This window comes from Telopea speciosissima, chromosome 8, assembly GCF_018873765.1.
Source record: "Telopea speciosissima isolate NSW1024214 ecotype Mountain lineage chromosome 8, Tspe_v1, whole genome shotgun sequence".
NCBI classification, from domain to species: Eukaryota; Viridiplantae; Streptophyta; class Magnoliopsida; order Proteales; family Proteaceae; genus Telopea; species Telopea speciosissima.
This window is the reverse complement of record NC_057923.1, coordinates 25,008,599-25,036,362: the sequence shown is the minus strand read 5'-3', so window position 1 is coordinate 25,036,362 and position 27,764 is coordinate 25,008,599. Positions and strand designations below refer to the sequence as shown.

The following is a 27,764-nucleotide window of genomic DNA, read 5'->3' as shown; positions in this document are numbered from 1 at the left end:
CCCCCGAGGGCAAGAATGATTTTTTGTGCATGGTTATGATTCATGGTGGACATGTATGCATATGAAAACATTATAAAACAACTTGATACAGAATTTAATGCTTAGGAATATATATTTTTTGTTGTTTTTTTTTCTGATTTTCTTGGATTTTCACAACAAATAAAAAAATGACATCTACGTCCGAAAAAGGGGTAGGGAACACCTACGAAAATGATCAAACATTCATGTCAGAGACTAATGATCCCTTAAAATCAATCCTTGTGAAAGATGTATCCTATAATTTTTTTTTTGTGAATTTTTATGCATTTATACTATTTTTTATATTTTTGAAATGCTAAAATGAAAGGAAAATTATTAAAATTACAAAATCCCAATCAAAGATCCGAATTCAGCCAAACCAAAGCCCACACCCACTAATGAAAACATGATATTTAACATGGTCATAATAATTTGGTCCACATACCCACCCACATGTTCAGATTTTACATAATCCGAAATCCTTCACAGGGGTAAAAAATGTCACAAAAACCATGATTTGGAGCTTGAGAAAACTAATGAATATCAAACATAGTGGTAAACATCATCCATGAAATTTTCAGAATTTTATCACTGTTTTGTTATTTTTGAAGATTTTTTAACTGAAAACAGCCTCTTTTAACTAAAGAAAATCAAAAGAAATACATAAAAAATAAATAAAAATATATAAAAACTACCCTTGAAGCGTGGAAGTGTCTGGCCTCAGTTTAAATATCCTTTGACTGCCGAAATTATCTCTGGAAAGCACCGAAAGCCACTCCAAGTGTGGTTACCCCGAATGGCAAGAGTGGTGAATAAGGGGTATTTGAGGAATTTTATATGTCTATGGGAGCATGATCTGGTGATGTCTCTGACATTCATAGACAGAGGGGAGAACGAGCTTCATAATGATAATTTTTTCATGAATTGTCTCTGTCTTTAAACCCTCCAAATGACCTGCTATTTACAGGAAAAAATCTGTTCGAGGAAATGACTGAATGAGCCTTGGGGTATTGATGGCAGGGAACCAAAGGCTGATGGGCTGGCTGGGCTTGCGTGTGCCTAGGCCAGTGCAGCCTTATCTTGGGTCAGGCAAGTGGGCATGGGGCCATGTGTGGCTCACCCTAAATGGTGGGGGTTTGTCCCCTGCCGACAGTTCAGCTGGGCTGGGTCAGACTGGGTTGACCCGGTTCGGGTCAACTCAGTTTGCCCCACTTTTTTTTTTTAATAAATTTATATATAAACCATTTAAAGATTCCATTTTAAAGGTCCACGTTCAAATGCTAATATCTCCAAAACCGAATGGTCGATTTGGACGCGCTACATATCACCACGAAGCTTTCAACACGTACTTTCCATCCGTGTGGTAGATATGGCCGGATTTTGCCTAAAAGTGGCACGGATATCGAGGAAAGCACATAAATGATGTTTCACACCGATCAAGGTCCAAATGATACCGGAATTATATGAAATTTTACATGTAAGCACAATATGACCAAATAAAGTTATCCAAATGCTTTTAGGTCACATCGGGTGGCTCGGGTACCAAGAACTATGCCAGGGGCAAAACAGTCATTTTTATAAAAGTTATTCGATTTGGCCGAAACTTTCTGTGAAAGCTTAATATGACCAAATGAGGTCATCCAAAGTGTTTCAGGCTAAATCGGGTGGTCTAGATATCGGGAAACATACCAGGGGCAAAACAGTTATTTTCACAAAAGTTACCCGATTTGGCCAAAACTTTACGTGAAAGCTTAATATGACCAAATGAGGCCATCCAAAGTATTTTGAACTAAATCGGGTAGTCAAGATACCGAGAACCGTGCCAGGGGTAAAACGGTCATTTTTATAAAAGGTGTTGGATTTGGATGAAACTTCAAATGTGGACTTAAAATGGTTAAATATAGCTATGTTAGGGGTTTAGGCTCTATTTGGGCCAGTTTGGTTACAAAAAGTGGGGTAGGGGTAAATTGGTAATCTTCTACCATTTGGTCACCACGCAAGCCAGTCGAGCTATGATCATCATTGCTGAATCACACTTCCAAGCTGTCAAAATTCAGTGTCTACAGAATGCCCCCCTTTGACTGAGGGCTCGCAGTGTACGAAAGTCAAAGTAATGACTCAAATTTGAAACCATCGGTAAAGTACGGTGTACAATGAAATACGATAAAATTACAGCTGTGTAGAAGGAAATTCGATGAAATCAAGGTAATTTATCATACGATTAGCTATAACGAAAATAGGTAAAGCTTACAGTGCATTGTGACTGACATAGTCTGACGGGGCTCTCCATCGGCCGACAGACGACATACACAAGATGGTATACCTGCAAGAGATACATGGATGCAATAGACTAATAACACTATGACAAACAACAATGACAGTGGATGTTGGTTTGATGGTTTCCAATAGTAATACAAAACAGTGACTCACTAGGGGGAGAAATACACTTATTTGGAGAAAAATGCGTGCAGCTAGTATCGGCACTCCTTGGCAGATTAGACTAGAAGACAACACAAAGGCACTCAATTGGCAAATTCGATGTTGGGTGAAAATGCACTCTATCGGCAAATTCAATGTCGGACGAATAAATGCACTCTATTGGCAAATTCGAAGTTGGGTGAAAATGCACTCTATCGGCAAATTCGATGTTGAATGAAAATGCACTCTATCGGCAAATTCGAAATCGGATGAAAATGCACTCTATCAGCAAATTCGATGTTGGGTGAAAATGCACTCTATCGGCAAATTCGATGTTGGATGAAGATACACTCTATCGGCAAATTCGATGTCGAGTGAAAATGCATTCTATCGGCAAATTCGATGTCGGGTGAAAATGCACTCTATCGGCAAATTCGATGCTGGATGAAGATGCACTCTATTGACAAATTCGATGTTGGATGAAGATGCACTCTATCGGCAAATTCGATGCTGGATGAAGATGCACTTTATCGACAAATTCAATGTTGGGTGAAAATGACTCTATCGGCAAATTTGATGTCGGGTGAAAATGCACTCTATCGGCAAATTCGATGTTGGATGAAGATGCACTCTATTGGCAAAATCGATGTTGGGTGAAAATGCACTCTATCGGCAAATTCGATGTCGGGTGAAAATGCACTCTATCGTCAAATTTGACATTGAGTGAAAATGCACTCTATCGACAAATTCGATGTTGGATGAAAATGCACTCTATCGGTAAATTCGAATTTATGAGTCTGACTTGCATGGTCTCAATGCTATTAATTGAAGGAGCTTGTGAACTTTGGTGATTTGTTCCCTGCAAAACAAAAGCATGCAATTCGTAACATATATTCATGCGCACAATCCTAACGCTATGTTCATGCAAAAGAGAGAGTCCAAGTTCAGATGAAGAGAGTGGTGACGGTGATGATGGATTGTAGCAATGGTTTTTGGATGGTTTGATTGTATGGTGAGTTGGTGGTGATCTTCGGATGGCTGAGATTGATGGGTTTTTTTTCTTCTAATGGATTGGTAAATGTGTTTCATCATCTGTATGAACACCTTCCCAAAGCATAGACCACCCTTTCTTGATGGCCCCTGGTCTTCTGTGTTGACATGACATGTTCATTGATGCATGTTACCTTGTATCTGTGCTTGTGACTCTTGAAGTCAAATCTTCTCTTGCCTCTAGACTTGGCTTGACCTCTGAGTCAGCTATTAAAGAATCATCCAATGATAGCTTGCCGGTTGAATTTGTATCAGTGGACTACCTTTTAATCCAAGAGAGAGAGAGAGAATCTCTTTTTCTTTTCTCTTCTTCCTTTTTTTTTTCCCTCTTGTTTTACTTGGACTCTACAGTGTATCATGTTAGACTACAAATAAATGACAAAGTCTTCAATAGTGTAATCATGCCACTGGATCCGGATAACAATAGAAGATTACAAGGTGGGATGTTCCGGTTGAGATAAAAGACTTATCTTAGCCAGAGGTGATGATGAAGTTGATGGCCAGGTTGGCAGATTTCATGGAGAATGATTGGAGAATAACGAGTTTATTAGTGAGATTAGGAAGTGCACAGTGGATGACCATTAAGATGAGAAAAGGATTTGGAAATCTGACAGCTTAAGATCAGAAGAGATTCGATCTTTGGGAATGGAAAAAAGCAGGATGACATAGATGATATGAGTGATGAGTCTCTTTTTTTATGATTTTTTATTTTGTTATTTTTTGACCGAGCTTGTTGTCTTTTTTTTTTTTTCAAGCTGCCTACGTATCCTCCCTTTGAGGAATCAGGTCAAACCGTAGTTCCATCCTGATGATGGTAAGAAAATGAGGTTTGATGGAAAGATGTGATGGGTGGTGTGACCGAGTCGGGAATCAGGTCAAACGTAGTTTGTGCTTTTATGGTGTCAAAGCCTTGATAATTAAGTTCCATCGTAGTCGGGTGAGCTAAGAGCCATCCACGAAGATCTCACCGTGTTTAGCCTAGGAGGACTTATTAGGTTGTAATGGGGTTTAGGACATGGGTTCTAAAAGATGGTAAAGGCTCAAATATGCCCTTAGGATCCAAACAGAATTAAGTAATTTTCGCCTCAAAAGGTTAATTGATAGCTTAGCAGTTCCACCCTCAGAGGTTTGGCAATTCTTCCTCTCAAAGGTTTGACTAAGAGATTTTACAATTTTGTTCTCCAAAAGTTAGACCGAGAAATTTGACAATTTTGCCCTCGGTTACTTGTAAGAATTTTTCTCAACCTTGCTCAGACTAATGCATTCCCTTGACTTTTTTATTTTTTCTTCATGTTTTTTTTTTTGAAATTTTTTTTGGATTTTCATCACTGTTTTTTTTTTTAACTCATTTTTTTTCTTTGTCCCTAGCTTGGGTTCTTGAATCTTCTCTGGAATAGGATTTTCTTTTCACCATCTAAATCTCAGGGATTCTCCTTTTCCTTTTATTGCTCCCGCCAACATCAAATTTTGATATGAAAATGTTTCCAATCAGACCCTGGGAGCGGTTAGGACTAAATATATCAAGGGTACTTTGGTGATGGGTTAGAGGGTAAGCTAAAATAGGTTTTCCAAACGAGTAGGCTGAGGCCCAAAGTGGTAACTAGTGGATTCCAATGTTTCACCATTTATTTGGGATAGCTAGCGGTCTCCCTTAACAGGTTCAATGAAGCGAAATCTTCTTCTAAGCTTCGTGCTCATTTGAAGGGGATCAGATGTTTGGAAAGCTCAAGAACTTTTATTGTCAAGACTTCGACATCATTTTTTTTCTTTTCATTTTTATCATCACGAAGATCATCTTCAACATTGAGTGAAAGCAAAGAGTAAAGAAGAATGTTTATGTAGAAAAGAGGTAATTTAATGATAACTGATGGAATAAGCACATCGAGAGGCATTTACAGAAGGAGACTCGACAAAAGGAGAATCTAAAGACCTAAGGGACTCATATTCGGACCGGTAACGTCTTCAGTGTGCATTCTCCGTCTCCGTGCAGTAGTGTCATAGTGCCATTTGCCATCTCGAAATGTGCAGTAACCAAAAGGTGCCCTTCTAGCCGAAGTTGGGAGCCTAGAATCATTTAAAGTCAGCCAGCAAGACTATTCTCATCAATTTAATGACCGTTGTTTAACGCCTTCGGGCGATTCTACTTCCCTCACTTTGGATGTGTCGGGAGGGGATTGGTCATCACATTCGGCTGTTGCTGGTTGGGATGGAGCTCAAATGCTCCAGCTTCCAAAAGGTCTTGTATCTTGTGTCGAAGGATCAGACAGTCATCAGTAGAGTGCCCATGCTGTGTGTGGTAGACACAATACTTTTCAGGTTTATACTAGCATGGTGGAGGCTGAGGGACAAATCGAGGCTCTACTGCTACAATCAAACTTGCATTGAGTAGCTTGCTGAAGACGTGACTTAATGGCATTCCAAGATCTGTGAATTCTCTCGGTGGCTTCTGTGGTAGAGCCGCCCTCTGTGCATAAGTGGTGGGAGGTGGAGCTGATGACAGAGACATGACTGGAGTAGGAAGCACAAGGTTCACCTCGGGGGCTCTCTTTGGGGAGTTCTTCTTTCCCCCACTTAAACTAGGGGCATAACGATCCATCTCTAACAGTGACCCATGGGATAATTCATCATCAATTTGTTGCCCAACTATTATCAATGAGTTGAATGAAGTCAACGGCTATGGAAACAGATACTTCTTGAGGTGGGGTTGCGATCCTCTGATGACCATTGCCACTTGTTCTCGCTCAGTGGGGCGATTTGCCATCAGTGATGCTTTGTCGCTGAAGTGTATCAAGTAAGCTGTGAAGGTCTCATTGGGCTCTTGCTTTGTTGTCTCGAGATCCCGACGAGTCAGCTCAACATCAGTGTTATAAGAGTACTGGTGGTTGAACGCTTTGATCATATCATTCCAGGTACGAGTCTGAGACGGGTCAAGGTTCATAAGCCATTGGAGAGCTGCATCCTTGAGACTCAGCTGGAAGGCCTGTCCCATTTTCTCAGGAGTAAGCTTGTCTATCCTCATCTGCCCAATATATGCTCTGAGATGGGCTCTAGGATCTCATTTTCCAGTGAATTTCTCACCATTGTATTTGAAATTCAAAGGAAGCATCGCTTCAGGAAAGAAACATATTCCTTCCGCATAAAAAATTTGATCCTCGATGCCCTTTACATTCTTGAAAGCTAACTCGAGCTTCTCCAACTTCTCACGCATAAGCTTCTCCCTCTTTGTCTCAGGGGGTTCTTCCGGATTTTGGTGTTGCTTGAACACCACATCTTCCTCCTCATCCAACATCATGTGTCGGATGCTCCCTGGGATATGAGGAACACTCTGCTCATACTCTGGTTGTCTACTAGCTTGAAACTGTGATTGAAACATTGCTGACAAATTGGCCACTGCCTCTTGCAATTTGTTCATCTGCTCTTGCAAAGACTCTTCTTCGACAAGGGGATTTCCGGTTGAGCTCATGGTGAACGAAATACCTTGACTAACTGGTGGTGATGATATTCTGACAAGACGGTCGTCCCTCTGGGCCCACAGAGGTTAATTCTACTATCGGGAAATGGTGCCTTACAACTGAGAAACACACCTTGATCAGGTTCGACTTGAGGTGAGATGACTCAATGACAGTATAGAAGGGATGTTAAGGGATGGACTCACTCCTTTGATAGAACACAAAGCAAGAATCATGCACAAAACAAAATGACCAAACCATACAAGGGTGGCTTAGGTAAGAACAAACCCTATTTCCAATTCTACGTTGAAACAATGATCGAGAACCATGTAATGGATGAACTTGATCTGTCCCTAACATCGAGATAGAGACGTGGTACCTTTACTAGGTTGAAATGTACGTCACACCGGATCGATTGTGTAGGCATCACCCTACGGTACTGACCACGCGGTGTGGATACATAAGTCAACGCTGATGTAGTTACCAACACTCAAATCTTAACGTTCAAGATGGGCCATGTTTGTCCGTTGGTGGGCGAAGACTGAAACGGGTAGAACTGGTTAATGGGGAGTTCTAACCCAAGTCTCAAACAATTTTACATTTGTGGCATTCCTAATGATTCAGATCTATATCCACTACATGATGCATGCAAAGGGTAGGCTGATAGGCCAGAACAGGCCACCCTTGACAGAACCAATATATCTATCGCTTGTATAAGCGAGTTATGGGTGCGTGGTTCCTTTGATAAACCAGGGGAGTAGATCAGTCGATCTCAGAATGGTCAAACTAGTGCCTTTTTTGAATATCGAATATACCCCACAACACACTAGTGACCACCCTCGCCAGTGATTCTAAACCCGTAAAGTATAGTATCAAGGGGTGTGACTTAGCCGCGGATTACCCATGACTACACATGGGTTCCAATGACTAAACCACGTGGTTAAAGTGATTCCATGCCATGAGTGTGTGCATGAGTGTAGTGCAGAAAGTGGCCATCAGTTGAACTCAGAATATCCGTAAGGAACATCGTCGTTGCCTAATTTCACTTCGAACACTCTTATGTAGGAAGTGGGTATCATCTGATCTCAGAGTACTTAGTATGATATGTCTCACCTCCCTGGGGGTAGAGACACAACAGGGAGTACCCTCGTCGTTTGATTTCACTTCAAACATGATGCATAATGTAATCATTACAATTATGATATATATACAAACAAATATGTATAACATAACAAGTATACAACAAAGAGTACGGTCAATCAGAAGTTTGACGATCCCCAATGGAGTCGCCACTTTAGGCGCAACGGACGAGGAATGATCCACGACCTCTTTTTGGCGTGGTGCACCCGAGTGTGGGAGCGGCGCGGGAATTATAGTTGATGGTGTAGGGAGTCGCCACCTAGATCAGGGTTTAGGACCCACAAATGGTGCCCATCCTTCAGAAAACGACGCTAAATTAACTCCAATGACTCAATGGATGGTCTGCTCCAGATCTCTGGGTAAGTGTCAAGTTACGGGTTGGGAAGGTGTTAGGCATCCAGCAACTGCCCGGTCGACGGCCGGCCTTCCTAGACCAAACTCTATTGTATACTGTTGTGTTATACGTATTATGCACCTAATTAAACTATTTTTTTGTGTGTTTTGATTATCTTTGTTGAAATTTATGGACCTAATTAGGCTAATTAAAATTAATGTTTTAATCCTAATTACTACCCCTAAGTTAGGTGATTATGTACATTATGCGCCCTAATTAATCTAGTTGATTTATTTTACCTAAGTTAGAAAATCTAACTCTATAGTCAAAAAAACATGGTCAATTGTGCAAATTTATTAAGATCCTAGGGCAATGGTAATATCATGGATAAGTTACATAAACAAAATGGCTTAAGGATCAAAATGACCAAAATTATGAAAATGCCCCTAGAAGGCAAAATGCATGAAAGACTCATGAAAAAGAAAAATTATGCTCAAGACATTCTTATGAAAGTTAAGACATGCAAACAAAGTGATAGAAACCTTTCCAGGACCCTAAACATGATTTGGTCGCAAAATGACCAAAATACCCCTAAGGGCAAAATGGTAAAAATGTTAAAACAAGAACTTTTAAGTCATTTCAGGCATTTGATATGTCATTAAACATCCTGAAATCACTAAACATGTTGAGTAAGACTACTGAATGGCACAATGGGCTTGCATTTGGTAAATTACCAAAATGCCCCCGAGGGCAAGAATGACTTTTTGTGCATGGTTATGATTCATGGTGGGCATGTATGCATATGAAAACATTATAAAACAACTTGATACAGAATTTAATGCTTAGGAATATATATTTTTTGTTGTTTTTTTTCTAATTTTCTTAGATTTTCACAACAAATAGAAAAATGACATCTACATCCCTAAAAGGGGTAGGGAACACCTATGAAAATGATCAAACATTCATGTCAGTGACTAATGATCCCTTAAAATCAATCCTTGTGAAAGATGTATCCTATAATTTTTTTTTGTGAATTTTTATGCATTTATACTATTTTTTATATTTTTGAAATGCTAAAATGAAAGGAAAATAAGTAAAATTACAAAATCCCAATCAAAGATCCGAATTCAGCCAAACCAAAGCCCACACCAACTAATGAAAACATCATATTTAACATGGTCATAATAATTTAGTCCAAATACCCACCCACATATTCAGATTTTACATAATCCGAAATCCTTCACAAGGGAAAAAATGTCACAAAAACCATGATTTGGAGCTTGAGAAAATTAAGGAATATCAAACATAGTGGTAAACATCATCCCTAAAATTTTCAGAATTTTATCACTGTTTTGTTATTTTTGAAGATTTTTTAACTGAAAACAGCCTCTTTTAACTAAAGAAAATCAAAAGAAATACATAAAAAATAAATAAAAAACAAAAAGTGGTGAACAAGGGGTATTTGAGAAATTTTATATGTCTATGGGAGCATGATCTGGAGATGTCTCTGACATGGATGGACAGAGGGGAGATCGATCTTCACAATGATAATTTTGTCATGAATTTTATCTGTCTTTAAACCTTCCAAATGGCCTTTTATTTATAGGAAAAAATCTGTTCGAGGAAATGACTGAATGAGCCCTGGGGTATTGATGGCAGGGAACCAAAGGCTGATGGGCTGGCTGGGCTTGCGTGTGCCTAGGCCTGCTGGGCAGCCTAGGCCGGTGCAGCCTTATCTTGGGTCAGGCAAGTGGGCATGGGGCCATGTGTGGCTCACCCTAAATGGTGGAGGTTTGTCCCCTGCCGACAGTTCAGCTGGGCTGGGTCAGACTGGGTTGACCCGGTTCGGGTCAACTAAGTTTGCCCCACTTTTTTTTTTTTTTTTTTTTTTTAATTTTATATAAACCATTTAAAGATTCCATTTTAAAGGTCCACGTTCAAATGCTAATATCTCCAAAACCGAATGGCCGATTTGGACGCGCCACATATCACCGCGAAGCTCTCAACACGTAGCTTCCATCCGTGTGGTAGATATGGCCGGATTTTGCCTAAAAGTGGCACATATATCGAGGAAAGCACATAAATGGTGTTTCACAACGATCAAGGTCCAAATGATACCGGAATTATATGAAATTTTGCATGTAAGCACAATATGACCAAATAAAGTTATCCAAATGGTTTCAGGTCACATCGGGTGGCTCGGGTACCAAGAACCATGCCAGGGGCAAAACGGTCATTTTTATAAAAGTTATCCGATTTGGCCCAAACTTTCTGTGAAAGCTTAATATGACCAAATGAGGTCATCCAAAGTGTTTCGGACTAAATCGGGTGGTCTAGATACCGAAAAACATACCAGGGGCAAAACGGTTATTTTCACAAAAGTTACCCGATTTGGCCGAAACTTTACGTGAAAGCTTAATATGACCAAATGAGGTCATCCAAAGTATTTCAGACTAAATCGGGTGGTCTAGATACTGAGAACCGTGCCAGGGGCAAAATGGTCATTTTTATAAAAGGTGATGAATTTGGATGAAACTTCAAATGTGGACTTAAAATGGTTAAATATGGCTATGTTAGGGGTTTAGGCTCTATTTGGGCCAGTTTGGTTACAAAAAGTGGGGTAGGGGTAAATTGGTAATCTTCTACCATTTGGTCACCAGGCAAGCCAATCGAGCTTTGATCATCATCGCCGAGTCACACTTCCAAGCTGCCAAAATTCAGTGTCTATAGTAGTGTGGACTAAGCTGTCCGCCTCATGGGCTTCCAATATTTTCGGCCACCTGGGTGTCATGTCCAGATCCTGTCGGCTGACATACACCCAAGTCATGTACTTACCTATTGCATTAGTTAGAATCATGGAATCATGAAAGATGGCCCACTGTCGTAGTGCCCTCTCACTATCCATACCCTAACATTCTAGATAGAGGTAAATATAGATAAATGTGTGACAGAGGTCCTGGCAATGTCCTGTCGGCTTATGCAGGGTCATGTCATACACTTTCTACATTTATCTTCAATAGGAGACCATGGACATGTCTACCAATTAAGACTAGTCCATATCATACATGTATTATGAATAAAGAGGGATTAATCAACTCTCACATATCATGGACAGATTTAAACAATCATAATTAATTAACATTAATTAAAAGTGATTATGAGATGGCGGCATTTTTATTAGAAGTAATTAAATAACCCTCCCAATAAAAATAAACTAATAACTTGGGTGCATCAATTATGCCCTGGATGCCACACCTAGATCATCTCCTCCGCCCGATCACGTCTTTAAAGTAGGTGATTTGCATCTCCATAAGCTTTGAGCGCCACATTTGGATCACCATCAACATGCCCTGGGAGTCCTAGCTCCTCTAAAATTACAATGGAAATCTAGGAAAAATTCTATACACTTTTCTTTCCATAATAAAGAAACTTCGCATGGAGAAACCAACCCACCATTTGGGCTGCCCATGGGATGGAGTACATTTGTTTATAAAAAAGATAGGGGGAGAGAGAGAAAGAGAGAGAAGCATCACATCCACCCATAACCCCAGTATCACATACATAAACAATCCATCCATTTTATTAGAATGCCATTCCCATAATCACATCTTAACATAATTTCATGCATGGGCATTAAAGCAAGTAAACCAATAAAAATTAACACGGATCTCTTCAATCCTTGAACCACCACATCACATGTGATAACATGTATCCAAGCCTATAAAATTAAAATCACTATTTTAATTGCAAGTGGGTGGAGGGAGGGATCCCTTCACCCATCTTCTTCCTCCAAAAACAAAACAAACATTTAAAATTCTATTTTGAAAAAATAACCCTTTTTTTTTTTTTTATTAAAAAACTAGAGGGGATTCAAGGGGAGGCGTATGCAGCCTGCATGCACCCCCTGCGCAGCCTATGGGCCCAAAGCCCACGGGCAGCAGCCTAAGGCCGCAGCCGACAGGCTTGCTGCCCGTAGGCAGCAGCCCATATGTGGGCTGCGCACATAGGCAGGAACAAGGGGGAGGGCGTGCATAGAGTCTTGGCAGCGTGCGCTCCCCCCCACATACAATCATGATTAAAAATTAATTAAAAAAAATAATAATAATTAATCACATCCTACATGGATACATGTTTCAATAATTGGAAATAATAAAATAGTTACCAAATCCATCATCACATGGGTAAGTTGTTACACTAACAACCTTGTAACTACCCATGTACACATGGGAAAGTTGTTACAACAATCATATTTTAACCACCCATGTGCCAACTTGCATCCCACTCATGACAATCATATTAACCATTAATTATTCAATATTCATAGGTGGGAAAGGTGGCTCTGATACCACACTATATGCAAAACTACGGTCCATGGATAAAACCATGGCTCCCTAGGGAAACCAATTATAAACTAATTAGGGTATTGCATGCCCTGGGTTATCCCATGGTATCCCATGGGTGCCCCATTTTAATTTTAGGATTTCCCATGGTTGCCCATGGGAACCTTGGTGCATCCCTGTTAGGGTTTCTCTTTCCCTATTATGTCCCATGCAATTTTTGAACACAATAGGGACAGAGAAAATCATCTCTAATCCATCACATGACAAGAGGGATCCATCCCATACTCGAATGCGCAGCGAAAATAAATTGATTCGAGTTTCTTTCGCATTCCATAAATATTAAATAATTAAAAAACTGAAGGAATCAATCAAGAATTGCTAACCTGGTGAGCCTCAAGTGTTGCTCCTCCAATAGACAGTGGTTCTTCCTCCAAGAAGCACTCCAAGCAAACAGATCTGAACCTCCAATGGCGCTACCAAGGTTCTCCAAGCCAATCCGAATATATCTCCAACCAGATCTGGGTTTCTAAAACCCTAGCTCTCAAAACTAGAGAGCAAGAAGAAGAAAGCACAAAAGAGAGAGAGGGAAAGCCAAAACCGTGGGAGGGGGTGGCTGTGAAATTCGTGGAAGCCTTGCCTCCTTCCTGCGTTTTGGGTTCTATTTATAGATTGGTTTCCAAAACCCTGATGGGAAAAATCCCTGTGAGAGTTTGACACTCTCGCTCCTGATTGGTTCTATCTGTTTGTCTCAGATTGGCTTTATCTGTTTACCTTAGAGTCCTTTGCTTGGTGAAGAAGCGGAATCTAATAGGGAAAGTATTAATTAATCACTTTATTTAATATCTATGGATAATTATAATTAGCACCATATCCATTAATTAAATAAAGAACCAATTAAAATAGCAAATTCCAAATAACTCCCTATATGATAACAATTTATCATATACATCCCCCTGCTAATCAACACCATCATTATGAAATCTAGGGCATGTACACAAGTACTGCCAAACCCCATTCCATAGTACATGTCCATATAAGAGCGTTTATGCATCTAATCGGGTCCCGCAAAATTCGATAAAACACTTTGTTCAAAATAATCATATATAATATATTATTTTATGTAAAAAATGAGTTTTGCACAACCATTTCCAAAATGGCACTAGATTCAGATTCCGATCCGACCATACACAGACAGTCTCAATCTTGGTGTTCCCTAATCGGGCAGTGATGACCATGTTGTATAACTCCTTCACTCACAAAGCGTTAATGCATTCCTAGAGCACCGGCTTTGACTCGCTTGAGTCTCAGTCATTGATGAACCAAAGAATGCGATCACACTTTGCAGTGACAGGGTTCCCTTAGGCATAGGGTGTCGGTGACACATGTCTATCCCTTCCTAAATCTGGTAGTAATACATGAGGGAATCGACAAAGTAGATTCTTCGCCAATGCACACATCAAACATATGAGCACTCGCATTCGTACCCTGACATCACATGTCTAGGCATACCCAATGCGACGACCATATGATAAGGGTGCCCAGCCCAAACCCTAGTCGTGACTACCATTTTAAGTAAAACTTACGGACACATAATGCTCAAAAAGTTTATATCGTATGTGACAATATTAAACTAAAATGTATAAAAGTTCAATACAAAGGTGAACGGGGTTGAACCGGACTGAACCGGGTTTGATGGACACACACTTGTCCAACAACTCATTCATCATGGAATTGTAACCTTACGATGAAGGGCCATCAGGAAAATGATGTAATAATTGAATAAATTTTTAAACGATATTATATTGCAGTTTTTTTTTGGAAATATTGAATTGCTTTTCCTTGTCACTATTTTATCCATTGGCCTAAACTCACAGTCAAGCTACTAAAACTCATTGTATGACAGGGAAACGAATGCACAATCAATATAATTCTCCGATGTTGTTTTCTGTTGGAAACTTCCATCTTTAAGTACTTGTAGACACTATGGTTCCCAGCGCATTCAGTGAAGGTCGGCCTAATATGACTTTTACGACGGACACGACCTTCATCACCACGAAATTGACCCTGATAGTGGGCTTCCCTATATCTGGGTATTAAGCACGTCACCAAATTGTCAAATGCAAGGATGTGTGGATCCATACTATTAATATGATGAAATGTCTATAAATTGTAAACATAGGTACGTAGTAATTAATATGAAATTTCAAGAGGGTTCTCTCTCTCGTTTTTCTATACGTTATTCTAAAGTGCTATTCAGTAAAAACGAACTTCAAACCCTCTCGACCACTGGGTCATTTGTTGAACCCTGCTGGCCATGGGCATCCATGATACTTCCTTAGAATACTTCCTACTTTAAATATATGATAGTAAAAGCCACATACATATCTAAGCTTTGTTTCTAGGAGATCACATCAAGAAACATCACGAAAAAGGTTCACTGGTCTTTTTTGTTGGAGAGTTCATAAAGAAACGTCACATGAATTAGAAACATACCTTAGAAGTACGTAATTTCTAAATTACAAACATAGCATTGTTTTCTTGTGTCAAAGAAGCACTGTTTCTACGGGATTTCATAAAGAAATATCTCCTCTGTTAATATATCTTTAATAGATCATATTAATGGAGGAAGAGTTGTTTGTAAAAGTATAAGAATACCTAGTAGAAGAATCAATGAAACTGAGTCTTGTGAAAACTTATGTGCGAAATCTCCTAGAAACAGAGCTGAAATTTTGCCCCTAATATTTTGTTATGAAATCCCATAGAAACAAGCTTCTTTGAGGACAAGCAACCAAAGCTATGTTTGTAATTCAGAAATTATGTATTTCTAAAATATGTTTTTAATTCATGTGACGTTTCTTTATAAAATCACTACCAAAAAAGACCAATGAACCTTTTTCGTGATGTCTCTTGATGTGATCTCCTAGAAATAGAGCTTAGAGATGTATGTGGCTTTTACTACATGTATTTAAAAAAGGAAGTATTCTACTCACTTCTACATTTCCTATGTGGACTACTCTAATTCATTTGAAGTCTTTCGTCTTGCCAGTCATGCATCAAGTTCTATAGTTATTTATCACAAAAATAGGAAATTACTGTCTCTTTGATTTAGGGCAGTGATTTTTCTCTCATGTTTGTTGCCTCAGATTGCGTTGTCTTAGGGTGTTGGGCAACTGGGTGTTCTTAGTTTCTTCAGCCCGTGATGCCAACTCTGGGAGGAGTTGTTTGTAAATCTGCTGGTTGTGTCTGTATATTCCTTCCCTCCTTTTGACAATAAAGTGATATTATCTATAAAACAAAGAAAAACTCATGCCACTTTTGTTAGCCTTTTTTCATGCCATATGGAATTTTAGTTCACACTCAAAACATTGTGAACATGAAATTTGACTTTGCCATGTGTTTGAATAAAATAAAGCTGATTGAGAAGAATAAAAAATTAAAAAAGAGCTAATATTACTTTTGTTAAACTGGGCCTAAGCCCAACCATAATATGTCTCTAACACAATGTTAGAAAGTAGTCCCAATCCTAATTTGTTTTGCTAATGAAGCACTACAATGAATCCACAATTAGCAAATTTTCTAAAATCAAGTGCTTAGGAAGAAGATGTTCATTTAAACTCACGGGCAAGAGATCTCTACTTTGTCGCATGGTCTCTGCACAAGTGTTTGGGCCAATGGGGGAGCACGCTTGGGTATCTACCCAGGGGGCAGAGGCATCATTTCATGGTGCCCTGTGAGAGGGCGTACGAAACACCACCAAGTAGAGATCTTTTTTCCTAAACTCAATTACCAATTGTCTAATAACTCATAAGCAGGGTGTTAATCACATTAAAATATTAAAAAAAAAAATCCCATGCAGCTAATTGATTCCATTGATATAGTAGCCGCCTCAGCTATATTTTCAATTAATATTAGAATACAGTTCTACATTATATTAACACATTATTTTAGCATATGACATTAGTACTTGATTATATCCCCATGCTAAGAACAAGGCTGGTTTATTATTATGTAACGTGTTTCGGTTAAGCTAAAATTTTGATTTGAAAAGGTAGAGATGAATCTATCCAAAAAATTCTTGAAAACCTTAAATAATTTCAATATGAAATTTAAGTTTAACATTTAAAATGATATACCAATATTGTTATGTTTTTCATTTCATGTATATAAATTGAAACATATGAATCAACCAAAAAAAATATAAGAAAGTATATTTGAAGTATTTATATAAATAGAATTGGGATTATATATATATATATATACAAAGATTTGAGATAGAAATAAATAAGGAAAGGCCTGCAATTTTGAGAGACAATTATCATGCATAGAAATATTTGTAAGGATCTCAGTTCATGGATTAACAAATGAGTCATATATTGAAACAAACATATGAAAGTATTTAAACTTTGCTTCAAGTACCATGACTTGTAGTGATCCAAATTGAAGAAGCAAAGCCAAGAAGGGAACACCTTTGATGACCCCAAAGTTGAAAATGATTAAAGATCAAGAAGTGAAGAAGAAAATGTTCAAGTGCACTTAGCCTAGGATAGGACACTTGCACTGCATACAATTACATAGCATTTTTGCATTCATCCTAAACATAGATAGACCTTAGGAGATTCTAAAAGACCCCCCATGTTGACCTAATTAAGTGGAAATTGGTTAGTAGAAAAGCCAGCAAAACAGGCCCTTAGAATTACAAGGCTATGAAAATTATCACCAACCGGTCGACCGGATAAGTCTTAGTCTAACTTCTCAAGAATTAGCCGGCATTGTCCAAATGAGAAGACGATCGACCAGATGGGTCCAGTCGATATGGTGGTTGACTAGTATGCATCCGGATGACTAGCGTGCCCTCCAACAACAATATTCTTCAGACGGTTACTTTAACCAATCGACCGGATGACTAAAAATCTGCCTGTTAGAGTTTTCCTTTAATCGAGTTTTTAGGCCATTAATTTAACCTATATAAATAGGTAATCACTATTCAAGATTGTGAGGACCAACTACTACACAATCAAGATAAGTTAATTTTGAGCATTCAACTCACATTCATGCAAACTCATTGAGATCAAGCATACAACTTCAAGCTATTCAAGTAATCTCCACAAGCATTGATTAGCCTCCACTCTCTCTCCAAGTCATAAGTGTTCAAGGAGATTTAAAGTGCATTCATTCCATAGCATTTGCACTCACCAAAAGGAGTTTGTGTCACACTCCTTGTTAGGTAACAAATTTTAATTTTCTTTAGTTGAATTGTTGCTTTGCTCTTGAGTTAGTAAACTCTAGAGCATTGTTTATCGATATCAATGACTCTTGTATGTGGAGTAGTACTCCATCTGGCAAGTTTAGTGTTCGATATGCTTGGGAGGAAATCAAGTTGAGACACCCCAAGGTCCCTTAGTCTTCCCTCCTTTGTAGCATTCATCGTTAGCCCTGACATGCCACGTTTGGGTGGCATTTGTTGAATGGGAAGCTTCCCACTAACCATCTTCAGTTCCAAAGGCCACCTTGCCTCATCTTGACCAATATAGCCGTTACCATTCTAGTAACGCGCTGTATTGGGAATCTCCAGTTTCCATATGTGCATATATCTCCATACAATATCCACCACATGCGATAATAGAAATCTTCTATCATTATCGTATGTGAAATATATCAACTTCCTTTATTATCACATGTGTACGTATCTTCCATAGAATTCTAACCCTAATGGGTTTCCTTGTACAATATACATATCACTCTTGTAACCGTTTATCAATGGAATACAAATCCTATTGCAATATCACAACATGATAATTAGAGCCGCATAAGTTCACACGAGCGCCTTTTTTTTTTTTTTTTTCTTTCTTTCTCTTCTCTTCTCCCCTGATCGTTCCTTGTTCTCTACATCTCTTCAGCCATGCCGGACGATGGCACCCTTGAAGAAACATCCTTTGGCAGTACTCAACCGGTATTTCCCCTACAACCATCGGCATGCCCTCTCTGCACCATGCGCACCATTATATCTCTGTGAAACTGACATCCAAAAATTATCTCTTCTGGCGCACCCAGCTTGAACCATTCCTTGATGGCCAAGGATTGTTTGGCTATGTAGATGGATCTCACCCTTGTCCAACGGACTCTGATGGTGCCCTTCAATGGTGCCGCCAGGACTCCTTGATGCGCAGTCTCCTCATTGCCTCACTTTCTGAAGAAGTGTTTCCACAAGTTCTAGGCAACTGCACAAGTAAGGATATTTGGGACTCCCTCCACACCGCCTACTCCTCTCCCTCTAGGAGTAGGCTTATGTCCCTGACGATGGCTATGCAGGATCTCCAACAGCAAGCTGATGAATCTGTCTTGACCTTTCTCAGTCGTGCCAAGTCAATCTCTGAAGAGTTGAGTGTGGCTGGGCAGCCCCCTCGACCCAGTGCATTCAACATGCACGTTTTTTGAGGCCTGAAGATGGAGTTTTCTAATATTGTTTCTTCGCTTCTCACACGCACTACGCCCATCACATATGATGACTTACACTCTATGTTATTGAGTCACGAGTTTCTCCAAGGGTCCAGACTCACTAAGCTCTCCATCACTGACTCTACAAAGTCTACATCTTCTCCGTCTGCCAACAATTTTCAACGTACTTCACCCACCCAGGACTGCCGTTCCAACCGTGGGGGTGGGTCCCAAAACCGTGGCCATGGGGGTCGTGGGCGCTTCAGCCTTGGTGGCACAAGGTCTTATGGCAATCGGCAATGGTGTCACTGGTGTAACCGTGACACACACAACACGGCCCAATGCTTTTCTAAACCTAGAAACCCTAACCAACAATCCTACCGTCCCCAACCCCCTTTCCAGTACCAACCACCCTCTAACCCTTCCGCCAATTACATGCAATACCCAACCTCTTCCCAACCACCATTACTTCCTACTCCATCCTACCCACCCACGTCCCATCTCACTTGGTACCTGGATACTGGAGCAACTCACCATGTGACACCAGACCTACAATCACTATCTGCATATGACCCATATACAGGTTCAAACACTTTACAGGTTGGCAATGGTAAGGGCATTCCTATTTCGCATGTTATATAGTTTTGGATCTATCTCTTCTCCTTCTTCTAATCGTCAATTACTTTTATCTGATGTTCTACATGTTCCTTCCATCACTAAACCGTTACTTTCTGTTCATCGTTTTACTAAAGATAATGATGTTTATTTTGAGTTTCACCTGTCTTGTTTCTTTTTGAAGGATCGGAGAACCAAGTCCACCATACTGTCAGGTCCAAGTAGTGGAGGTCTCTACACCGTGCCTCCACCCTTGTCTTTTTCTCCTTTTGCATTCATCACCACACGCACATCACTTGATGGCTGGCATTGTCGTCTTGGGCACCCTCACTCTCAATTACTACGTCGTCTTGTTCGTGAATTTAATTTACCATGTCACTCTACCAGGCTGAGTTTGTTGTGTTCCGCTTGTCAGCTTGGAAAATGTTGTAGTAAAAAATCTCATGAAAAAGATCTTTCATGCAATTGGTTTGCATGTCAGATCTGAGGCAGTGCAAGGCAGCCCCCAGGTGTTCTGGGCTGTCCTTGACCAGATGCACATCCAAAACACAGAGATCCAAAGGAGAGGACAAAGAACCAGCAGCGGCAGCATGTATGGGTATGGTTTTTATACCTGAAACTGGCCTTGGTATGCTGCTGGATCAAGGCTAAATGGCCTGCCCAGGTGTTCTTCCTCCTTCCTCTTCTTCTCCTTCCTTTCTTCTTTCCTTTCCTTCTCTTTTTCTCTCTTTTCTCTCTTCTCTTCCTTCCCACGATTTGAACAGTTTAAGGTTCTAATTTTAGGCTGGGGTCCTTCTATTTATAGGCCAGCCATGACTAGGGCCTGTTTGGCAGCCTGGCCTCACCCAAAGAATTCATTTTTATAACTGATTCTAGGCCATTCTGGCCACTCCGGTGGAGTCCACAGGGGTCCAACAGTAATTTATGGTTTCCAAGACTCCGATCAACCTCTGGAGGGTGTCCATGGCCAGTATGGGTGGTCCCCACATCATTATAGATTAAAATAATCAGTGTTACCACTCTGGGCAATTCACTGGGTGATAGGTGTATTGCCCAGTGCATCACCCAGAGAATACAGCAAAGGTGGAAACTCACTGTGCTTGCACAGGGGCTTGGCCCAGGGCTTAGGCCTTGTACCTATACCTTACCCAGGGTCCAATACACATCTTTTCAGGTGTGGGCCCCACATTTATGGAGAGGAGAGAGAATACCTGGAGTCCAAGCTGTACATTATACAATGTGCAGTACAGTGGCATGGAGCTGCAATCCACCTCCTTGCAGGTATGTAGGAGGTCATTCCCATTGGATCAGCTACTGGTGTGATGCTCCACAAAGTGCTTGGAGGATTGGCCAAGGGTTCCTATCCTTCATTCAAATTCCCAGCCAGTCAGGGGTAGGTTTGACATTGTACCCTTCAATCCATCTAAAAATACATTTTGTTTGAGGACAAACAAAGTTCGAGAAGGTTACAAACAGACAAACCCATCTTTTTTTCCAAAAAAAAAAAAATCATAATCTTTCCATTCCATTTTATGCCTACTTAATAGTCTTACAAATAGTAGTAATTACCAATATAACTTGCCTCCATCTCATTTTACGGATTTTAGGAATGAAATAGTGGACATCAATTTAAATCTTTACATGCTCTGAAAGAAGCAAATTATATAATTAGATATTTAACTTCCACCCATTTTTCCTCAAAACAATGATCACATTAATAGGGAAATGTCTTGGGAGCCTAGGGTAAGCCATCTGGAGGACCAAGGCCTCATCAAGGAAAATTTCCAAAAAAAAAAAACAAAAAACAAAAAAGTGCAATTAGGGGTTCTATTGATTAGACAATCAACCTTGGGTTCCTCCAAGCTTTATTCTTTATCTTATATATATGTTTGTTTCAATATACGACTCCTTTGTTAATCCATGAATTGAGATCCTTATAGCTATGGCCAGTGGTTACAGTTTTACTTCATCCATAACTCTGCATGGCAATGATGCTCATCACACCCTCTATAACCGAACGATTAGCATGGATACTAATCAATCTCCGATTATGGGTAGTGGTTACAAAACTGAAGTTCCGCATGGCAGTGAAGAAATACAGTCATTTGGTGAAGAATGGAAAGAAAAGAAAGGTGGCAAACATCCCAGTGAAGCATATGTGCCAATCCAGTTTGTCAAGCCCGACGCTCCGCCTACAGTGACTTTACCAAGTGTGAAGAATATGTTGAGGGGAAGGTATTCGTACATGGGAGATTCTCCCATCAACTCCATCAAATAGGTGGGCTAGGGGTTTTTATTACATTTTAGATTGGCATAAATGTCAATCTGACTCCATTTAATGCAAGTTGTGTACGTACAGGGCCGTGCATGAAAACTTTTTCCATATGTTTAATATATCTTCTTGTTTTGTTAGCTAGACTTCCAGCTTCGTTTCTAAAGATATTAACGCTTGTGTCCATTCCTTAGCCTGGAAGGTCTCATCTATGACATGTAAGATAGGGCCATATTCCACTCCTTGGTTTCTAAACCTAGATGTTTTTGAAATCTTGTGTAACACATGTCTTCTATCTGAAAGAGTTTCATTTTACAAAAATAAAAAATTAAAAATTGAGATTCTTACAAATATTTCTGTGCATGATAATTGACTCTTAAAATGGAAAGTCTTTCCTTATCTAAATCTATCTTAAATTTTTGTATCTATATATAATCCCTATTCTGCTACTTCAAATATCCTTTATAATATTTTTTTTTTGGTTGATTCATTTGTTTCAATGTATATACATGAAAAATGTAACAATATTGGCTATATCATTTTAAATGTTAAACTTAAATTTTATATTGAAATTATTTAAGGTTTTCAACAATTTTTTGGATAGATTCATCTCTACCTTTTCCAACAAAAGTTTTAGCTTAACCGAAACATATTACATAATAATATACCAACCCTGTGCTTAGCATGGGGATGTAATTAATGAAGTACTAGTGTCATATGCTAAAATAGTGTGTTAATATAATGTAGAATTGTATCTAATATTAAGTGAAAATATAATTGAGGCTACAATATCAATGGAATCAATTAGTTGTATGGGATTTTTGATTTTTTAAAAATATTTTAATGTGATTAACACACTGCTTATGAGTTATTAGACAATTGATTATTGGGCTTAGGGAAAAAGATCTCTACTTGGTGGTGTTTCCTACGCCCTCTCACAGGACACCATGAAATGACGCCTCTGCCCCCTAGGTAGATACTCAGGCGTGCTCCTCCATTGGCCCAGACACTCATGTAGAGACCATGCAACCAAGTAGAGATCTCTTGCCCATGAGTTTAAATGAACATCTACTACCTAAGCACATGGCTCTAGAAATTTTGCTAATTTTGGATTTGTTGCAGTGCTTCATTAGCAAACAAAGTAGGATTGGGACTTGTTTCTAACATTGTGTTAGGGACATATTATGGCTGGGCTTGGCCCGGCTTAACAAAAGCAGTATTAGCTCCTTTTTAAATTTTTTATTCTTCTCAATCATCTTTTTGTTATTCAAACACATGGCAGAGTCAAATTGTAATTAAAACATTACTGAGGCATGTGAGAACTTGATGATAAGTACATGTTCACAAGGTTTTGAGTGCGAGCTTGAGATAGAATTCCTCATGGCATGAAAAAAGGCTAACAAAAGTGGCATGAGTTTTTTTCTTCCTCTTTATTTTTCTCTTTTTTTTTTATTTTTTTATTTTTTTTTACAGATAATATCACTTTACTGCCAAAAGGACGAAAAAGGAGGGATGGAATATACAGACACAGCCAGGTTTACAAACAACTCCTCCCAGAGTTGGCATCACAGGCTGAAGAAACAAAGAACACCTAGTTGCCTGTCACCCTAAGACAATGCAATTTGAGGCAACAAACATGGGAGAAAAATTATTGCCCTAAATTCAAGAGACTGTAAGTTCCTATTTCCGTGATGAATAATTATAGAACTTCAAGCATGACTGGCAAGACGAAAGACTTCAAATGAATCGGAGTGGTCCACATAGGAAATGTAGAGGCAAGTAGAATACTTCCTTTTTTTAAATATATGATAGTAAAAGCCACATACATGTCTAAGCTCTGTTTCTAGGAGATCACATCAAGATACATCACAAAAAAGGTTCACTGGTTTTTTTTTGTTGGAGATTTCATAAAGAAATGTCACATGAATTATAAACATAACTTAGAAGTACGTAATTTCTGAATTACATGTTGTGATTTGAATCACTAATCAAACATATGACGATCCCATACGGATTTAGAACACAATGAATAAACAATGGATAAAGCCATACCTTTTTGGTTGATAGCTGAAGTCGATCCCCATGCTTTTAGAGCTTCCCAATAGCCTTCCACAGCCTTTCTCTTGAATCTTCCGTGAGCAGGAAAATAGTAAAATGACAAGTGACGGCTGTGGGGACCTTGGGTTGAATATATAATATTCAACCAGACCCTGACACACTCCCACAATGTGTTACGTCAAAAATACCCCTGACTTAAAACCTGGAGTGGCTAACTTATTCATGGGCCCAATAATCAATGTGCATTAATGTAGCCCAAAACCCAACATTACAAACGTAGCTTTGTTTGCTTGTCCTCAAAGAAGCTATGTTTCTACGGGAGTAGGTGGCGTGTCCAATAAGGAAGCATGTAAAGAGCAAGTAATCAACTTCACCGAAGCCGACATGGAAAACATTAGTTGGCTGCATGATGATGTTGTGGTAATACAAGCTTTGATATCAAACCGACCCGTTCATCGGATCTTGATTGACACAGGTGCATCTGTCGATATGATGTCATATGATGTTTTTCATCAATTCGGGTTCGGAGATGATAGCCTGAAGCCTAACATAACGAATTTATATGGTTTTTCTGGCTCATTAGCGACAATCTAAGGAACCATTGAAATGACGCTAACTGTCGGAGATCACCCTTGTGAGAAGACTGTCAAGGTCAATTTCATGGTGGCGAAGGTTGTGTCCTCCTTCAAAGTCAAATTAGGCCGACCTTCACTAAATGTGCTAGGAGCGATAGTGTCTACAAAGCCCTTAAAGATGGAAGTTTCCAACAGAGAACGACATCGGAGAATTATATTGATTGTGCATTAGTTTCCCTGTCATAAAATGAGTTTTAGTAGCTTGTGGCGCATGACTACTAAGCTCTAATATCTAACAATTAACAATTATTCATAAGATGCTCCATCATATTAGCAATCGTCTTAACAACATTTCTATTTGGAAATATTTGTACATATTCGAATAGAGCTGATTGGGGGCCAAGGATCCACGTAGCTGACCCCATTTAGTTGGGATAAGGCTGAGTTGTTGTTGTATTCTCATGCGTCTTATGTGAATAAAATCTAGGTAATGTTTACAAACAGGAACATCTTCAACAGTTCTTGCAATAGGAGTTTCCTTTGCTAAACCCAAACAAGAAAGCATATGCAGCTAGTAGATACATATCTATGACCAGTTTTCATTTTCTGGCCCTACAAAAAAATGTTGGATACTGAAACGCATGGGCACCCTATCAAACACTGATGAAGTAAGCTAGGCTAAAGTAACAAAAACTAGCAAACCTATGAGAAACCAGAATCGTAAGTGAACCAGAAAACTATGAATATGGCAGAAACTAAATGTAATTAGAAATTGCAAACCATTAATCTGATGGGGCTGAAACTTACATATATTAAAGGTCCTAATGGGGTGAGTATGTGGTAAAAATATCAAAGCAAGTTGATGGTTAGATTAAGGGAAACACACAACAACAAATACAACTCAGCCTTATCCCAATTAAGAGAAACACACATAGACAGAAAATAGAAAGTAAAGGAAACTAACATAGCTCTCAATCTATCAGTGCAATGGTGCTAAAATTTGGTTCGATTGGAGTAGAAGGGGAAGGGAATCACATATGCAAAATCCAGCCTAATTTGATAGTTAAATTCTCTGAAATCATAGGCAGAAGTTTCAGACTTAGAAAAGGAAACTCCTATTGCAAGAACTGTAACAGTATGTTAATCAAGGAAGATGAGAGAAACTATAAGAACAACAATAGAGGATTAGATAAAACACTAAAGAGTTTTGGGCCAATGCATAAAATAGTGACTAGGAAAAGTAATATAATATTCCACAAAAGAAAAAAACAATATAATATCATTTAATAAATTATTTGATAATTACATCATTTCCTGAAGACCCCACATCCTAATTCCAAGATGAATGAGTGGCAAGACGAAGATTTGAAATGCAACAGAGTAAGGTCCAATGACCACTTTGTGCTTCTTGTATCATGGACGACCATGGCTAGCCGGGGTCAACAAATCACCCAGTGGTCAACAGGTTTTGGCGTGGGTTCTTACCAAATAGTACGTTAGAAAACATGAGAGAGAGAGACTTATGGATTGGCATAGATTGATTAAAACCAAAAGTCTGAACAAGTGTGTCCGTGTCACTGTACAAAAATAAAGGGAAGTGATTAATATAAAAAGTGTCAGCCTTCTTTGTGGGGAGCGTGGCCTTTACCCGACATTTCATATTAATAGTACCCAAGGTCTTAATTTCACATTTAAAGTCTCAATTTCGTAAGAACCTCTTCAACATGGAAGACACGATATATTGAATCTTTCTTGATGCGTGCTCCCTCAAACGGGCAATTTGACCTAGGTAGGATGCTAATAAATACTTGTGGGAGGAGAATGCATGCCACCACAACACCAATAAGAGCTTCATTGTCACCTTACAATACCAACAAATTTTTTTTTCTTGAAAAACCTTAGCTTAGAAAGATGAACATTTTCCCTAAATTTTCTTTCTTTTTGGGCTTTTTTATCCTCATTTTTCCCTTCATTTTGCCTCAAATGGTTCTATCCAGACCAGGTAAGCAACCTTTCAAGTCCCTCCAGCCTTTGGAAGGATATCATAAGGGGCAGATGGTGAAAGGGATTTATGAGCTCAAACAGTATCTCAAGAAATTTGTTACCTGAGTTATCCTCAATTAAACAACAGCCTCACCCATGTCAATGACGACGAGTTCGATGACCAATTAGAGGCCGCGGTAAAGACCTATCAGATCAATTACAATCTGAAGGTCACAGGGACCTTAGATTCACAAACGGTGAAGCAACTGATGGTGCCAAGATGTGGTGTTCCAGACATCATCAATGGAACGAGTTCAATGCGATCAGGGATGAAGAGACACCATGATGGGCTCCAATACACTCCACACAGTCTCCCATTTTTGTTTCTTTTCAAATATGGAAAAATGGCCAGATTCCAAGCGCAATCTCACCTACCGATTCCATTCCAGTGCCCAAATAAGTGCAGTTCAGGACTTGGAGTCTGTCTGCTCAAAAGCTTTCGCAAGATGGGCATAAGCCATTTTACATTCAAAGAAGTAGCTGAAGGTACCACTGCTGACATAGACATTGGATTCCATCGCGGAGACCATGGAGATGGCTATGCATTTGATGGACAAGGGTCGACCCTAGCGCATGCCTTTGCACCAACTGATGGAAGGTTCCATTATGATGCTGATGAGAATTGGAGTACTAATCCAGGACAAAATATGATGGACTTAGAATCAGTTGCTGTGCATGAAATTGGACACCTTCTAGGGCTTGGGCACTCCTCAGTTCAAGAAGCTATCATGTACCCTAGCATATCACCTGGGGTTACAAAAAGAGATCTCCATAGCGACGATATTATGGGAATTCAGTACTTATACAGTTCCTCTAAATAATAGATGTATATGAAATGAGAATCATTTTACTAAGTAAGCATGATATTGTTACAGTATAAAGTGATCAGGTATTATGTTGAAAATAAGGCCTCCGAGTGCTAAATTAGGGTATGATAGAACACAAGTTCTCTTGAAATTCCTTGATTGTATTAATGTTGAGAATAAATGAATATATACAAGAGCTTGCCCTAGTCGG

General features: G+C 39.3%; 1 protein-coding gene across 1 annotated transcript; it reads left to right on the top strand.

Annotated features, from left to right (window-relative positions):
- The first annotated feature begins 21,741 nt into the window (after positions 1-21,741).
- Positions 21,742-27,568, top strand: LOC122672196 (metalloendoproteinase 1-like). The gene is given in 5 exon segments (XM_043869692.1): positions 21,742-22,034; positions 26,702-26,802; positions 26,805-27,033; positions 27,035-27,198; positions 27,201-27,568. Coding segments are annotated over 5 exon segments (1,155 nt in total).
- The last annotated feature ends 196 nt before the right edge of the window (positions 27,569-27,764 follow it).